Source organism: Heterodontus francisci, chromosome 5, assembly GCF_036365525.1.
Source record: "Heterodontus francisci isolate sHetFra1 chromosome 5, sHetFra1.hap1, whole genome shotgun sequence".
In the NCBI taxonomy this organism is placed as follows: domain Eukaryota; kingdom Metazoa; phylum Chordata; class Chondrichthyes; order Heterodontiformes; family Heterodontidae; genus Heterodontus; species Heterodontus francisci.
In genome coordinates this window covers 183,162,289-183,179,376 of record NC_090375.1, presented here as the reverse complement: position 1 = coordinate 183,179,376, position 17,088 = coordinate 183,162,289, and the positions used below count along the sequence as shown (strand labels likewise).

The 17,088-nt window shown below is 41.8% G+C and overlaps 1 protein-coding gene across 4 annotated transcripts in view; it reads right to left on the bottom strand.

The window, feature by feature from the left end:
- Positions 1-17,088, bottom strand: part of dspa (desmoplakin a) — a 105,468-nt gene that overhangs the window by 49,299 nt on the left and 39,081 nt on the right. For all 4 annotated transcript variants that reach the window (XM_068032445.1, XM_068032448.1, XM_068032447.1 and 1 more), the window contains exons 6-14: positions 15,544-15,612; positions 15,295-15,456; positions 11,873-11,977; positions 10,270-10,365; positions 8,932-9,057; positions 7,136-7,300; positions 5,823-5,977; positions 5,591-5,717; positions 4,220-4,421 (exon numbers count right to left, since the gene is read on the bottom strand). In XM_068032445.1, the coding sequence (XP_067888546.1) occupies positions 4,220-4,421; positions 5,591-5,717; positions 5,823-5,977; positions 7,136-7,300; positions 8,932-9,057; positions 10,270-10,365; positions 11,873-11,977; positions 15,295-15,456; positions 15,544-15,612 (1,207 nt within the window). The remainder of the gene's footprint in view (positions 1-4,219; positions 4,422-5,590; positions 5,718-5,822; positions 5,978-7,135; positions 7,301-8,931; positions 9,058-10,269; positions 10,366-11,872; positions 11,978-15,294; positions 15,457-15,543; positions 15,613-17,088) is intronic.

Here is a 17,088-nt window from a genome sequence, read left to right as displayed (position 1 = left end):
AGGGTCTGCTTAGACAGCATGAGGAGCTAGGCACCAAATTGAAGAGCAGAACTTCAAGGGTAATAATCTCTGGATTATTTCCTGAGCCACATGTCAATTGACAGAGGATACAAGATTAGTGAAATGAATACATGGCTAAAGACTGGTATGGGAGAAGTGGGTTTCGGTTTGTGGGGCACTGGCACCAGTACTGGGGAAAATGAGACCAGTGTTCTAGCAAACTGTATAACTAGGGAAATAGAGAGGGCTTTAAACTAAATAAGGGGGTGAGGGATCAGGCCTGTGTAAATGTAGCAAACCAAGGATTAGAGTCAAGGCAGGAGAGCAGAAATGAAGGTCAGAAAATTGCAGGAAAGGACAGAGAGAAAAAACCTAAGAACACACCAAAAGTCGAGACTAGATGTTACAAAGGTAACAAAGACAAAACTAAAGGCTCTGTATCTGAATGCACATAGCATTCAAAAGAAAGTAGATGAACTGATAGTGCATAATGAAGTAAATAAATATGATCAGATAGCTATTATGGAGACGTGGCTGCAGAATGAGAAGGATTGGGTCTTGAATATTGTCTCAGCAGGTGGTGAAGGCAGGGTCATTAAGGCGTAGGTAGATTGATTCCCTTGCTTAAAAAGAATCTATGATTATCGGGGGTAGATGGGAGTGTGGAATTCGAGACAAACAGATCAGCCATGATCTTATAGAATGGCGAGCAGGTTCGAGGGACCGAAAGGCCTACTTCATTTGTTCGTAAAGATTATCCCAATTGCTTGTGTTTTTATTCTAACAATCTCTTTTGCAGAACCTCAAATGCCTTCTGAACGTCCATACAGACACTCACCTGTCCACCTTGTTAGTGATCTCCACAAAAAGTTCAACTTGATTAGTCAGACATGACCTTCCCTTCATAGATCCATGCTGGCATTACCTCACAGCTGTTCAAATGCTCAGTCACTGTGTCCCTGATGATAAATTCCAGTAACTTCCCCACACTGATGCTAGCACGAGCAGGCTTGTAGTTTTCTGAGGCTGGATTTTCATAGCACCGTGGGGTTGGGACCCGGTGCGAATGTGATTTGAAAATTATGGTCCCGGAGGTCATCTCAGAACCAGACTCCTCCAGGACAGTCTGATATTTTCAATGTGAGCAAGGGGGGAGGGAATGGGGAAGTCACTCGCCTCCGATTGAGCCCATTAAGCCCAGGATGGAGTTTGTAAGGAAGGGGCCAGTGTTATTTTTGTGGGGGGGGGGGGGGCGAAAGGGGGGTTCTGCACTACAATTTTCAATGGTGATTCTGGCAAGCCGAATTAGTCTGGTGCAAGATAGTGCACAGCTGTCTGCCTCACAGCAGGCAGGGGCCAAACTTCATTTCTGCACGATGAAATGTTTTGGACATGGGGATCCTGTACCGGGCCAAATGCAGGACATTTTAAAAATTCTGGATGCACTGCCTCACCTCTATATTGTGAAGGCCCTCCATGGAGCTGCCTGCTCTCAATGACAAGACAGCAACAGGCCCCATCATGGCTGCCGCCTACCTTTGACGCTCATGCTCTTCAGGCAACTCCCGCCTCCTGCAGATGCTCAGTGCCACTAATTAGGTGCTGAGCTCGCCTCCTGCCCAACTAGGGCCTTACCATTTGAAGATCGCGTTGTGCTAGTATCGCAGTTCAGGCACAGGGTTGGGACCCAGAAATTATCCTGCATCAGAGTCCCAACCCCATTTTGAAAATTCAGCCCCTGGTTTCTGGCTCCTCCCCTTCTTATATAATAGTGTCTTTTGCAATTTTCCAACAAAACAATTCCTGAATCTAGAGAGCTTTGGAAAGTTATGACAATACATCTGCAATTTCATCACATATTTCTCCTAATACCAGAAGATGGAAAATATCAAGTCCTGGAAATTTATCTATCTTAAGTCCCATTTTTTAAACACCAGTAAACTCCTCCCCATAAATTATTTTTGGTTTCCTTACACCACTGGTACTTTGTCTTCCACGAATGTTAAAATGGATACAAGTTATCCATTTAACAAGTCTGCCATTTCCTTATTGTCCATTATAGTCTCATGTTCATTATAGTCTCACCTTTATTGATCTTAATGGTCAAGAAGTTGAAGCGCTTGTCAAGAGGAAGAGGGCGGCTTATGTTAGGATGAGACGTGAAGGCTCAGTTAGGGCGCTTGAGAGTTACAAGCTAGCCAGGAAGGATCTAAAGGGAGGGCTAAGAAGAGCAAGGAGAGGACACGAGAAGTCATTGGCGGATAGGATCAAAGAAAACCCTAAGGCTTTCTATAGGTATATCAGGAATAAAAGAATGATAAGAGTTAGAACAGGGCCAATCAAGGATAGTAGTGGGAAGTTGTGTGCGGAATCAGAGGAGATAGGGGAAGCGTTAAATGAATATTTTTCGTCAGTATTTACAGTAGAGAAAGAAAATGTTGCCGAGGAGATTACTGAGATACAGCCTACTAGGCTAGATGGGATTGAGATTCACAAGGAGGAGGTGTTAGCAATTTTGGAAAGAGTGAAAATAGATAAGTCCCCTGGGCCAGATGGGATTTATCCTAGGATTCTCTGGGAAGCCAGGGAGGAGATTGCAGAGCCTTTGTCCTTGATCTTTATGTCGTCATTGTCGACAGGAATAGTGCCGGAAGACTGGAGGATAGCAAATGTTGTCCCCTTGTTCAAGAAGGGGAGTAGAGACAGCCCTGGTAATTATAGACCTGTGAGCCTTACTTCGGTTGTGGGTAAAATGTTGGAAAAGGTTATAAGAGATAGGATTTATAATCATCTTGAAAAGAATAAATTCATTTGCGATAGTCAGCACGGTTTTGTGAAAGGTAGGTCGTGCCTCACAAACCTTATTGAGTTTTTCGAGAAGGTGACCAAACAGGTGGATGAGGGTAAAGCCGTGGATGTGGTGTATATGGATTTCAGTAAGGCGTTTGATAAGGTTCCCCACGGTAGGCTATTGCAGAAAATACGGAAGTATGGGGTTGAAGGTGATTTAGAGCTTTGGATCAGAAATTGGCTAGCTGAAAGAAGACAGAGGGTGGTGGTTGATGGCAAATGTTCATCCTGGAGTTTAGTTACTAGTGGTGTACCGCAAGGATCTGTTTTGGGGCCACTGCTGTTTGTCATTTTTATAAATGACCTGGATGAGGGTGTAGAAGGGTGGGTTAGTAAATTTGCGGATGACACGAAGGTCGGTGGAGTTGTGGATAGTGTCGAAGGGTGTTGTAGGGTACAGAGGGACATAGATAGGCTGCAGAGCTGGGCTGAGAGATGGCAAATGGAGTTTAATGCGGAGAAGTGTGAGGTGATTCACTTTGGAAGGAGTAACAGCAATGCAGAGTACTGGGCTAATGGGGAGATTCTTGGTAGTGTAGATGAGCAGAGAGATCTCGGTGTCCAGGTACATAAATCCCTGAAAGTTGCTACCCAGGTTAATAGGGCTGTTAAGAAGGCATATGGTGTGTTAGCTTTTATTAGTAGGGGGATCGAGTTTCGGAGCCACGAGGTCATGATGCAGCTGTACAAAACTCTGGTGAGGTCGCACCTGGAGTATTGCGTGCAGTTCTGGTCACCGCATTATAGGAAGGATGTGGAAGCTTTGGAAAGGGTGCAGAGGAGATTTACTAGGATGTTGCCTGGTATGGAAGGAAGGTCTTACGAGGAAAGGCTGAGGGACTTGGGGTTGTTTTCGTTAGAGAGGAGGAGGAGAGGTGACTTAATAGAGACATACAAGATAATCAGAGGGTTAGATAGGGTGGATAGTGAGAGAGTCTTTTTCCTCGGATGATGGCAAACACGAGGGGACATAGCTTTAAGTTGAGGGGTGAAAGATATAGGACAGATGTCAGAGGTAGTTTCTTTACGCAGAGAGTAGTAGGGGCGTGGAACGCCCTGCCTGCAACAGTAGTAGACTCGCCAACTTTAAGGGCATTTAAGTGGTCATTGGATAGACATATGGATGAAAATGGAATAGTGTAGGTCAGATGGTCGGCGCAACATCGAGGGCCGAAGGGCCTGTACTGCGCTGTAATATTCTAATTCTAATGGGCCCACATTCCCCTCTTAATACATTTATGAACTTTTTGTTAGCTTTCATAAACTTTACAAGTTTTTTTGCACTGCTTATTGTTTTCATCATTGAAAAGAATCATAATTTGTACAACTCCTTCAGTAAACACAATGTATCATAGTAAATGTTACAAACCACGTCCATGAATTCTTTCGTCCTCCAAAATGGTCACCATCTGTTTATAGTGCTTCTTGCTTGAGCCAAATTCAGATTCCAATTTTCTCTTATCTGTGTCAGTAAAGCATTTCGAATTCTTACTGTACATCTGGAAAGTTTCAAAGTTCTTTTCCAGGTTTCTTATGACAACCTCATAATCCTCACGAGACATTGTCCGTAACTGAAAACAAAACAAAGATTACTTGCAAGGGACAATTTTCTAACTTAACTCCCTCAGCAGGTCACCTCACCTCCTGCAAGGGCACATCTGTTAACTGGGGCGAACTGTATGTGATTTTCCCACCATTTAAATTAATGATGGGAAAAACATTTGTATCACAATCTCAAGTTCTGATGTGTATTTCTAGCAAGGGAGACTCCTCACTGGGAGGAGGTCAAAAATTTCTCCAATTGGCCTTGATTTTGCAGTCAACGGTGAAGCAAGAGAACTCACCGCTGACCTCAAAGAAAGCTGCCCACAATCTTTGTGGCAGGATTTTCCCCTTTCCCTATGGCAGTATAAAGTTTGGCGTTAACTCAAAGGGATGTGTTGGCATGCAGCAGCAGTAATGTTAGCACACAGGTAGGCAATCAACCAATCAAATTTACGTATTCACACACAGCAAACCAGGAAGTGGAAAGCATTTAAAAATCCTTCACTACTGATTTAAATTTTCAGCTAGCGACATAATTGTATGACTGTATTAAGATAGAAGATAAAATAAAGATAAACAGATTTTTAAAAAGAAAAATCTATGGAGAAATGTGATATTCCACAAATATAAAATTAGCTTCTCAGGGCCAGTAAAGGAGTTTAGCAGCAATTATGATGTTAGTACACTGTTTAAAAACCCAGTTTCACCTCATTCAACAAGAGATTTTCCCCAAGGTTTGACAGTTTTTAAACAGTGAGACCAACAGCGTAGAAGTCGAGGTTTTCACCAAATCTTTATTTCAAGAGATTGCAGTCTGTGGGCACCTCTACAGTGCACCTTGTGGAGACAGATGCACCAACAGCAACTTTTTATTTTCCACATGAGCCTGTACTTGTCCAAACTCCCTATGTTGCTGCCAGTTTCAGTGGAGTAATGAAGGCAAACACTGATATAGTTTCACCATCATTACCACAGCAAAATCCAAGCCATTGTCCTTCCTTGCTTCCTCCAAGAAATGTGTTTGTCCTCAACAGGTGTGTTGTACATGGCAAATGTGGGACTTTAGTCTCTTATTAACCAATACTGAAATGGCATACACTTTATATATTATGTATTGCCTCATTTGCTATTGTGAACCTCCTCCAAACAGATAACGTTTCAAGAATGCACAAAAAATTATTTTACAGGTGCTTACCATTGATATAGTCCAACTACGTATCTTTTCAACATCCATCAAGCAGTATTGCCAAGATACCAAGCTCTTCATGTTAATATACAGTTGATTCCATACAGCAAGAATAGCCTCATAGTACTGATCAATCCTAATTTCAACAGATAACAAAATAAAACACCATTTAACAAAGTACGGAAACTGTATCCATAACTTTAAATAAAAGATAAAAGGAACAAGGATTGTAGTTTCATACTTGTTTGCAAGCTCAACTGCACCAGGATTTGGAGGTGGGATGAGAAGACAAACAGATGGAACGATCATTTCCATTCCACCAGGTCCTATCACTCTCCACTTGCTACGTTGTGAGTTGTCCAATAAAATGCATTCATTACCCCTATGGACAATCCTCTGAAAAATGCAAGTTAAAAGAGAATTAATATATTAGAATTGTAGCAAAATTATTTTAAAACCTACTCTGTCTCCTCAAGGAATGTACAATGAAGTACATTTTGTCACTATTTAGCCTATTGATTCAAGTAAACTATAGGAAACACCTTATGTAAACCAAACACACTTTAGTGTTTAGTAAAACCTTCCTAGGAGATACTTTTAATTCATAATCTCAAATTGTTCCCAGTCACTAACATAGAAATGCTAGCGCAGTCTACATCAGTTAACTTATAATCGCTTAATTTAAATTACTGGATAATTCAAATCGCACTTAAAAAAAAAAAACTTCAATGCGATTTTATTACAACTGTTATTCAAATTACTGAATAATTCAAAATCATTAGTGCAAAAAATATTCAATTACTAGGATTAGATTGTACACCAATCTGATATTATATAAAGCAAAGAAACTACAGACTTAACCCAAGCTTAGCAGGGCAAATTTTATAAATTATGCTGCTAGGTGATTTTCACAGCACAAAAAAGGTACACATACCCACCATTACTATTCACTAAAATCATAATGGGCCTCTAGTCAGTTCAGATTTATACTAAAGCTTTAGCACAACTCTTCTGCATGGACATCAACTTTAGCATAAATGTGACCACAGACTCAATTAACATTTTATTAATGTCATGAATAAGTATTGATTTACATCCAAGTATTGGTTACCTGGTCATAGCATCCAAGATAAATTATAATATGATTGTTTCAATGTTACCATATTTTCATAACATATTGTACAATTAACTAAACAAATATGCAAAAAAGATACAAAAGGAAGTCATGGTAAATTCAGAGATATAGCGCTTAATGGAACCAGTTTTTGTGGTGCTTAATTCAATAGTATTGAGGAAAATTTTGAATATTTAATTTTCTATTAAACAAATTAACATAATGGGTAGTTTCTCATTTTGATTGTCATATCCCTCATAGTCTAATGGATTGTGATAACAGTACAAAGCAAGCATTTCTCCATTATTTGGTAAAAATATCTACCAGCCAATTCTCAGCTCTTAAAACAGAAAACCCACTGTAACTGGCTGTTTTACAGATTTACAAAAGTGACTGAACTGACAATGGTCAATTAGCAAAATGCTCAACAAAAATTATACCTGATCCTGTTTGTAGTCACAAAGAGCCTTGAGAATTATTTGGTTTGGAGTCCGTTGATCAGTACTAATAGGGGGATTACGTGGTTTCAGCTGTACTATCTTCTTTGATTTGTTTACCAAGTTTGACACCTGTCTTTTGTATTCTTGTATTTTCTCTTTATCTTTCTGCCAAGGTAAAACAAAGAAAGCATATATAATAAACAAAAACTTCAAAGCCAAATATTAAGAAACAGGTCACTGATGATCAGATGTTCCTGCATTACAGGAGAGGTTCAGAAGTCTAAGACTACATGTATATGGGCTTCTGCTCCAGAGGTCTCTGGCAGGTGTTCTCCAAGAACAACCAGAAAGTTCAAAGGTTGATGGCAAGTTTGAGACCTGCAGTTGCATTTTATTTTTTCTGGTGCTGGACCCTGCCAAAGTACTGGCCTGCACCAGCAATGCCCCAGGTCATATTAACACTCTGCAACACCAAGCTCAGCTGTAACACAAATGTCAATACAGCAGGCATCATTTTTAAAGCATAAAAGAGTTACGGATTGACCTACTTCAGCATGCCTTTAAGTCAAGTCTTGACACGACAGTTCCTTGCCTAAATGGTATTACAAAGTTATCCATAAAAATAAGCTATTAAAATACTCTAGACCCTACACATCCATAGCTCAGTCTAGATGGTGCGGGAATGGGGATGTGGTGCGGGGGCGGGGTTGCAGTGTGGGAAATGGGAGCAATTAACTTTGTAGGCTGTTACTTCTGTTTAATTTTTTTCTGGAATGCTACAGCATAAGACATTAGCCTGTAATCCAGCATACAAATTGAATTTTTTTTTAAAAATTCAATTTGTATGCTGGATTACAGGCTAATGTCTTATGCTGTAGCATTCCAGAAAAAAATTAAACAGAAGTAACAGCCCACAAAGTTAATTGCTCCCATTTCCCACACTGCAACCCCGCCCCCGCACCACATCCCCATTCCCGCACCATCTAGACTGAGCTATGGATGTGTAGGGTCTAGAGTATTTTAATAGCTTATTTTTATGGATAACTTTGTAATACCATTTAGGCAAGGAACTGTCGTGTCAAGACTTGACTTAAAGGCATGCTGAAGTAGGTCAATCCGTAACTCTTTTATGCTTTAAAAATGATGCCTGCTGTATTGACATTTGTGTTACAGCTGAGCTTGGTGTTGCAGAGTGTTAATACGACCTGGGGCATTGCTGGTGCAGGCCAGTACTTTGGCAGGGTCCAGCACCAGAAAAAATAAAATGCAACTGCAGGTCTCAAAATCTTGCCATCAACCTTTGAACTTTCTGGTTGTTCTTGGAGAACACCTGCCAGAGACCTCTGGAGCAGAAGCCCAAACTTGGCCTGCTAAAATAAAAACTCCCTTCCTACCTACTGGCCTTGCAACCAGATCCCCCAATTCAAGAGGCGCAGTCTAAAGCCCAATGCAGACTTCCTTGGAAACTTTGAAAATAGCCACCCAATCAACAGAAGAGGAAACTGAGGTAGCAGCACCAAGACCACCTTCTCCAGCCTCTTTTTCACAGCATCATTGAACATGGAGCTCCCCTTTCCCCTGGAAAATGCTGGGCAATGCAAAGGTGGGAGGGACCACACACAGTATAATAGATCTCCACTCCTTTGCACCTGGAGAATGGGTGTCCCACAAGGCAAAGCTCAGGAAAATTAGACCCAATATTTAACTGTCAGATCTTTACATGAGACGTAACAGTTCTGACAATTCACCTGTCAGCCAACAAAAAAATCTCCGCTTTAAAATGATATATTAAATACCTCTGATTCTGCAATCATCTGCTCCAACTGCTGCAGTGATGTTGACCTGTCACAGACATATTTCTTTCTTAGGGAGTCCTGCATTTTCTTCAATGAGTTTTCAGTTGCTTGAGCATCCTCAAAAAACTATAAAATCAAAAGAGCATTGAGTTAATATATTATGAGCAAGGACAGAATCACACAGATGTATAGTGAAGAGTGCAGTTTAGCTCAATTAATTTGTATCTCTTGTCCATCTAACATTTTCTTAAAAACTGCCTTTCCCCTTTCTTGGTGCTACAGTTGGACTGATTGAGGGTGTGAATCCACAGGGCAAAGGGAAGAGCATTAATTTAGCCTCCTTCCATGCAACCACCCCCTACCCAGCCACCAGACCCGCTGTCATTCTCCAAAGTTAAAACATCTGCATTGTAAAGCAAACAATGTTCTATAACTATCCCAATTTACAGGATACATACTGGGTGAACAAAGGGCAGCACGCGCACCAAAGCGTCACCGCAATTCCAAGCACGGCAGCTCATTTAAATAGCCAGGGCGGGCCGCCATTCCCCCCCCCCCCCCTCAATCACGTGGAGGGGACAGGCTGTCCGTCCCTGGAAATGGCGTCAGCTGCCTGTGCACAGGCGCTGACAGCATTTTTAAAGGGCTGTTAGCCCTACCGTTAAATTTAAATATTTAAAGATTAAATGAAATTAAATAAATACAATCGCTTTTGCCCCTCTCCCACCAACCCCCCCAATAACAAGTAAATGTATTATTTGCCCTTCCCCCCCACAAAACACTAAACTTTACTATCTGACCGACCTTCCCTCCCACCCACCACCGCGCCCCCCCCGCCAACTGCAAACTTTTAACTTCAACCCTTCCCATCATCCCCTACACCCATGATGTTAATTTGAACCCATCCCCCACCACCCCACCCTCCTGCACTGAGAAACTTACCTCCTCCCCCCCCACTTCCCACCAGTTTTGTGTCTTGCTTCCCCGGACGGGCATCCAAAGGCGCGGCAGGGCCAGCCGCCAAGTTGAAGACCGTGGTGGGACTTCAGGAGGCAACAGGGGAGTAATTAATTCAGGTATTTTAATGTATTTAGCTATTCAAATAGCAGTCCCATCACCGAGCACTGGGGGTGGGCGGGGCGCCGCGAGAAGGCCTCACTTCCACCAACAATATCGGGCCGGGCCCTGTCTGCATCGAAGTCCATGGCAGGCCTCCTCTGGGGCCATCTTTAGGCACCCCCGTCCCCCGCCACAGATCCCGACACGAGGGCTCCCTAAAATCCAGCCATTATTTCCAAATTTGTTACATCAACTGATCTGTTGAACTGGACAGTATACCTGAAAGTAATTGGAATTTTCTTTCAGATGAACCTCAATGCACTTGGTGAGCTGGAGAATCCAACTCCACTGTGTCTGTAGAGTGTCGATGTAGGCCTACAGTTAAAAAAAAAGTTTTCTCTTAATATATATTCCGTACATTCTAAACAAAACCAAATTGTGCAATAAAACAAATATGTAAATTCGCTATGATGAATATCACTATTTTTATACATGCTAGAAGTTATCGATATCATTTTGGGTCCTGGTTTCCTAGTGCCTGTCATATAGAAAACTGACCGGGGCTGATATTCCACATGTTTCTGAAAGTAGTAAACAGGATACATATGTACAGATGATGAGGTATTACCATAGTGCACTTTTTTTTTTTTAAAACTACATAGCTGTCAGTGTTCTTACAGAACTACACAATTTTCCCCGCAGTGCTGGTGGATCTGCCCTCTATTTCCAGCTCTTCTGTTTTTTTATTCAAACATTTAGCATTTGCTGTTTTGAATCTGAGGTTTAACTCAGAAAAATCTAAATCTGGGTGTTCTTCAAAAGCTGCAAACAATTTGGCAATGCCTACACACAAAAAATGTAGCCTAAGTATGAAGACGACACTGCCACATGTCCAGTGCACGGGAGAACATGCGAGCAGACAATTCTATACCAGTTTAGTTCTTTTTAAATTGAGATAGATAAAATGTAACTTAAAGAGCAAAGATTACCACCAGGACAATGCAAAGGCTATGGTCAAATTTTACATGAAGTAATTTCTGTAATCTAAGGGACACAATTATCACCAATTATAGGCTGAAAACTGCAGACAGTATTTGTTCTACTGAAATTCCTTGTAAATGGGGTTGACAATTTACCTCGTCGCTTCAGGCAGCAATTGTACCCTGCTCTATGGTAAGCAAAAGCCTCTCATTTGTGATGACTGTTTTAAATATGAAGCATGAAAACTATTTTTTGGTCCACATATGCTGACTGACTCTTAAAAAGATGATGTTTAATATTAGAGTCTAAGAGGACAATGCATTGTACTGGAAGATGATTTTATACAGGGCCGAAATGGATGCTAAATTCTTATTTCTACGATTTTCCAAAACATACACATATTCTAGTCTGGAAATTACAGCATGAATACAAATGTGTAATGTGCTTTTAATCACATTTATTTTAACATTCTATTCAGATAGAAAATGACTAGCGTGTAATATAATTTCCATCCAATAAATGCTGCAATTATGCGTTGTACCAAGTTCAGGAGGCAAGAATTCAGCAGTTATCTCTGCCCCACTTCTGTATCAAACTCTTGCCTGCTGGGCATTAACTCACTTATTTTAAACACCTCCATTAAAACACAAAAGAATTTGAAAAGACTGCAGCACCCAACCTAATTTTCAGGCTTGTAGCAACAGATGCTGACATCTTGTACAGATACTGAGGTAATGAATGGTGATCACGCTCCACATTTTTGAGAAAGATTATCTGTGAATATGCATACCAGCAGAAGTGCTGTCACTTCCCTATCTCTAAGCCTGATATTAAGCTTGATTGAAAAACTTAGTCAAGATTTACTTGCCCCTAAATGGATTTATTAACCAGGCACCCCCACCTCAATCTTGTCAGCTGCAGGATGATTATTTGCTACTAGTTGATCACCGTCCTGTTTGAGTCTGTTTAACTGCTTTTCTTTTTCTTCCAACTGGCTCATCATCATCTAGCAAAAGCAAATAAAATTTAAATAATTAACCTTAAGATGCGCACAAGCAAAGCAGTAAAATAAAATATTTTGAACTCAATAGAAGTCGCCCCACAGGATGGTATCAAACACTGAAGTTAGGCCAAATATACCATATAATGTTACTTCCAAATACTGCAATGCCTCTTCTAACATATGCACACACAGTAGGCTGGATTTTAAGAAGCAGGCTCTACAAATGGTGGCCCGACACCTTAGAGTACCACGATCTCCTGTGTGGCGGCTCATTTAAATAGCCCGGGCGCCCCCCCCACCCAATCACGTGGAGGGGATTGGGCTGTCAGATGCCAGCAATGGCGTCAGCTGCTTGTGCACAGAAGCCATTTTTAAAGGGCAGACCGCCTTACTGGGATATTTAAAGATACAGCCCTGCCCAAAATTTATCAAATAAAATTCCTTTCCCACCCCCAATAGAAATTACATTAACTATTTGCCCTTCCCCCCAAAACACTTATGTTTTAAATCTGACCTTCCCCACCCCCACCACCCCACCAACTCCCAGACTGCAGAAAGCTTAAAGTTCACCCCTTCCCACCATCCCCTACACTCATTAAATTTACCGTCCATCATCCCCACACCCATCACCCCCACACTGGAAATCTTTACCCCCCTCCCCCCGTGTCACACCGGCTTTCCCCAGACAGGGAATTGAAGGCGGGGGAGTGCTGGCCACCACACTGAGGATTACAGCACCCAGAAGATTGCAGGCAAGTTAATTTAAATTTATTCATGTCATTGATAATATTGAAGCCGAGGTCCCGTCGGCCAGCGGCAGGGGGGGGGGGGGGGGGTCACCACGGAGCCTCGCCACTGCCGAGAGGATTGGGCTGAGCCCTCCCAACGTGGCCTAAGTGGCGGGCCTCTGCCGAGCGATCTTCTGGCCACCCCACCTCCCACCACAGAGCCTGACGTCGTGGGCTTGGTAAAATCCAGCCCTGTATCTTGTGTATAAAAATTTCTGCGTTCCCAGTTGATGTCAGTTTACATGCACTACATTAAAAATATGACCAGGTAACCACCATGGTCACCGAGTCAGATGTCCAGCTCCACACCAAAGAAATACACAGCAAAGTTCACAAAGAACACATTTAAGAATTTTGCCAGGATCGCTTGTCCAATATGTTCTGAAAATGAGGATCATTCTTACCGCCTAGCTTATGGATCTCAAAGGGAGTTAAAAGGGGCTATTTTCAAAACACTTGAAGCACAATCCCAGGTGTTATTCTATCAGAAGGCATTTCAGCTTCACCAACATGGTCTGTCCCCTCAGTGTTCCAATTTTTGGTGAAATGCAAAAGTCAATTTTTTATATAAAAAAAAACTGGATTTGTTTTTCATAATTTCCTAGCCAATTTCTCTGTGCTATTTGGTAATAGCTTAATGCTGACATTCATATCATTTTGCATTCATTACCACAGGTTAATTTTTACAGGATGTAAATGCCATGGAAACTCTATTTGGGTGCAGCAGACAAAACAATAAAAGCTGAAATATTCCCTCTCTTTCAGAATACAGGAGGTAGTGCAGCAAGAAAGAATTTGTTGAAGGTGCGAAGGGGGGTTGGGGGGGCGGGGGGGGGGGTTGTAAAATTCCAGCCATACAGTCAGGCTTGGAGCTTCAGATATATTCTGATAGACCACACTTGGAGTACTGTGTGTAGTTCTGATCTCCCAAAAAGGATACAGAGGCACTGGAGAAGGTGCAAAAAATTAGGTTGATACTAGATCTGAGAGATTATAACTATCAGGAAAAACTGAACAGACTGGAGCTCTTTTCTCAAGAAAAGAGAAAGGACTGAGGGGTGACCTCATAGAAGTCTGTAAAATTATGAAGGGATCTGATAGGCTAGATGTGGAGAAGATATTTCCACTTGTGGAGCTTCCAAAACTAGGGGCTGTAAGTATAGGATAGTCACCAATAAATCCAATAAAGAATCAAGGAGAAACATCTTTATTCAAAGAGTGGTTAGAATGTAGAACTTGCTACCACAAGGTGAGGTGAAAAGCATGCCTTTAAGGGGAACCTAACTAAGTACATGAGGGAAAATGGAATGGAAGAATATGCAGATAGGGTTAGATGAAGTATGGTGGAAAGAGCCTCATGTGGAACATAAACAATGGCACGCACTATTTGGGCTGAACAGTCTGTTTCTGTGCTGTATACTCCATGTAGTACAATCAGCTGTGGAGGTCAGCATAGAAGGAAGCCATTCACCCCAACAAGTCCATGTCGGCTCTCCAGAGCTATCCAGTCAGTCCCACTCCCCTGCTCGATCCCCGTAGCCTGCAAGTTTATTTCCTTCAAGTGCCCATTCAATTTCCTTTTGAAGTCATTGATTGTCTCTGCTTCCACCACCCTCATGGGTAGCAAGTTCCAGGTCATTACCACCCGCTGCATAAATAAGTTCTTCCTCATATTCCCCCTGCATCTCCTGCCTAAAACCTGCAATCTGTGTCCCCTAGTCCTTGTACCATTAGTTAACAGTTTTTCCTTGTCTAACTTAACTAAGCCTGTCATAATCTTGTACTCCTCCATCAAATCTCCCATTAATCTCCTGAGCTCCGGGGACAAGCCCAGCTTTTCCAACCTAACCTTGTAAGTAAAATCCCCCATCCCTGGAACCTTTCTGGTAAATCCAATTTGTGGCTCAATTTGTTGATTAAAAGTGAGGCCAGCAACTTGTGCACTGGCCTCCACGTCCAGGCTTTCCTTGTCAAGCAAGGCTTCGTGCAGGCAGTGCTAGCTTGCAAATTTATCCCAAGATATAATGGGAGTTATACATTACGATAACTGAAAAACACAGAAAGACTTTGATTTAAAAATTAAGCTTTTCTCAGATTATTTTATTAGATCAAAATTCCAACTTTGAAAGCATTACATTTGGCAATAATTTGAAATTTCACTACCAAGAAATTTGAGGAAGGGTGGTGAGAAGAGCATGAAAAAGAAACCCAAGTAAAAATGGTACATGGACATAAGTAGTAATTCTACCTGCATAGTCATAAGTGTTTGTCTTTGTTCAGGTTTAGCTCAGTAAAGCCAGCCAGTCAGTAAGTAGCAATCATCTTTGAAAAATGTATTGCTTCAAGAACACACATGCATATTTCCAAACTAAGCACAAAATACTTACTGATTGTCCATTTTGGACATCAATCTTGCCACCCTCACCCAATCCAACTGGCTGTTTGAATTTTTTTGGGAGGGCGGGAGATAATTTACAATTCTAATTTGTAACTTTGGTGAATTTTATGGTATTCTGAAATTTATGCACTTACGGAGAAAGCTTCTTGTTTTTCAGCAATTTTTGTGTTCTTATCACTCCAATCATGAACAAGCTCTTCCTCTTCACGGTCATTGATCCACATAATTTCATTGGATGCGGCTGAAATTATGTTCTGGAGCTTTTTCAGTTGATCAAGTCTATCTGCTGAAGCTTTCTAAAATGTACATAAAAATCAAGATTCATTATTTGTTCAATTATTGTTCAAAAATTCTCTTTTTAGATTTATAGGACTTGTACTTACCAAAAGGTTTTCATAATTATTTTGTATTGCTTGAATGCTTTCTCTGTAGCTCTCAGAATAATTGTCACTCTAGGAGAGGAAGATAAAGCAATCAGACCATCATTAGATTATATGATTTGCAATGAGATCAGAAAAATGGCATTGGTAATTATAAAGTGGAAGACACCATAACAAGAACTTAACACCAGGAAGTAGGGGGGAGGAATTTTAACTTTCAACACCAGGCAGTAAATTCAACATTGGGGATCAGGCACACGTTATATACCTGCCATTGGAAAGGAAAAACAAACAAACAGTCGGTAGAGCTGTATAACAGACAGCTGATCTGCTACCGCCAGTTTTTCACCTGCTGGTGAAAGTTAAAATCTAACCTGCAAGTGAGCATCAGCAGCACAAACCTTAGCATAATATAAATGCAGCCTTTAATAGTAAACTTTCAATCTCAGATTCATTTTACTGCTAAGATAAGTCAGGCATCTGCAGAGCAGCTCAAGTAGTAATTAGAAGTTAATGTCTTAAACTGTATATTTAATCTTTGTGCAAACTGGATGTTGGTCACTTGGCACTTCCATTACCCAACAGAGATTTACTATTTCATTTTGCAAATCCAGTGGGCTTGAAATTGATTCTGGTCCGCTTTCGGGTACGTAACTGATAGCATACTTCCAGCGCAGTGGAGGAAAACCACAGTTCTTTGCAGCCAAGTGCTAGAGTCCAAAAGGCTGTGTTGCATGCCTGGTGCCAGGGTCTGGGACATCTGCTCGGGGCTGGAGAGGAACTTGCAGTAGGAGGGAGACGATCCAGTTGTTGTGGTTCACATGGGTACCAATGACAGATAGGAAAGAGGTTCTGCATACAGAGTACTTCTTTTTTTATTTATTCATGGAATGTGGGCATCGCTGGCTAGGCCAGCATTTAGTGCCAGGAGTTTAACCCAGTGACAGAGAAGGAACGGCGATATAGTTCTAAGTCAGGATGTTGTGTGGCTTGGAGGGGAACTTGCAGGTGGTGGTGTTCCCATGCATTTGTTGCCCTTGTCCTTCTAGTTGGTAGTGATCGCGGGTTTGGAAGGTGCGGTCTAAGGAGTTTTGGTACATTGCTGCAGTGCATCTTGTAGATGGTACACACTGCTGTCATGGTGCGTCGGTGGTGGAGGGAGTGAATGTTTCTGGATGGGGTGACAATCAAGCGGGCTGCTTTGTCCTGGATGGTGTTGAGCTTCTTGAGTGTTGTGGGAGCTGCACCCATCCAGGCAAGTGGAGAGTATTCCATCACACTCCTGACTTGTGCCCTGTTGATGGTGGGCAGGCTTTGGGGAGTCAGGGGGTGAGTTACTCGCCGCAGGATTCCTCGCCTCTGACCTGCACTTGTAGCCACGGTATTTATATGGCTACTCCAGTCCAGTTTCTGTTCTATGGTAGTCCCCAGGATGGTGATAGTGGGGGATTCAGCGATTGTAATGCCGTTGAATGTCAAGGGGAGATGGTTAGATTCTCTCTTGTTGAAAATGGTCATTGCCTGGCACTTGTGTGGCACAAATGTTAC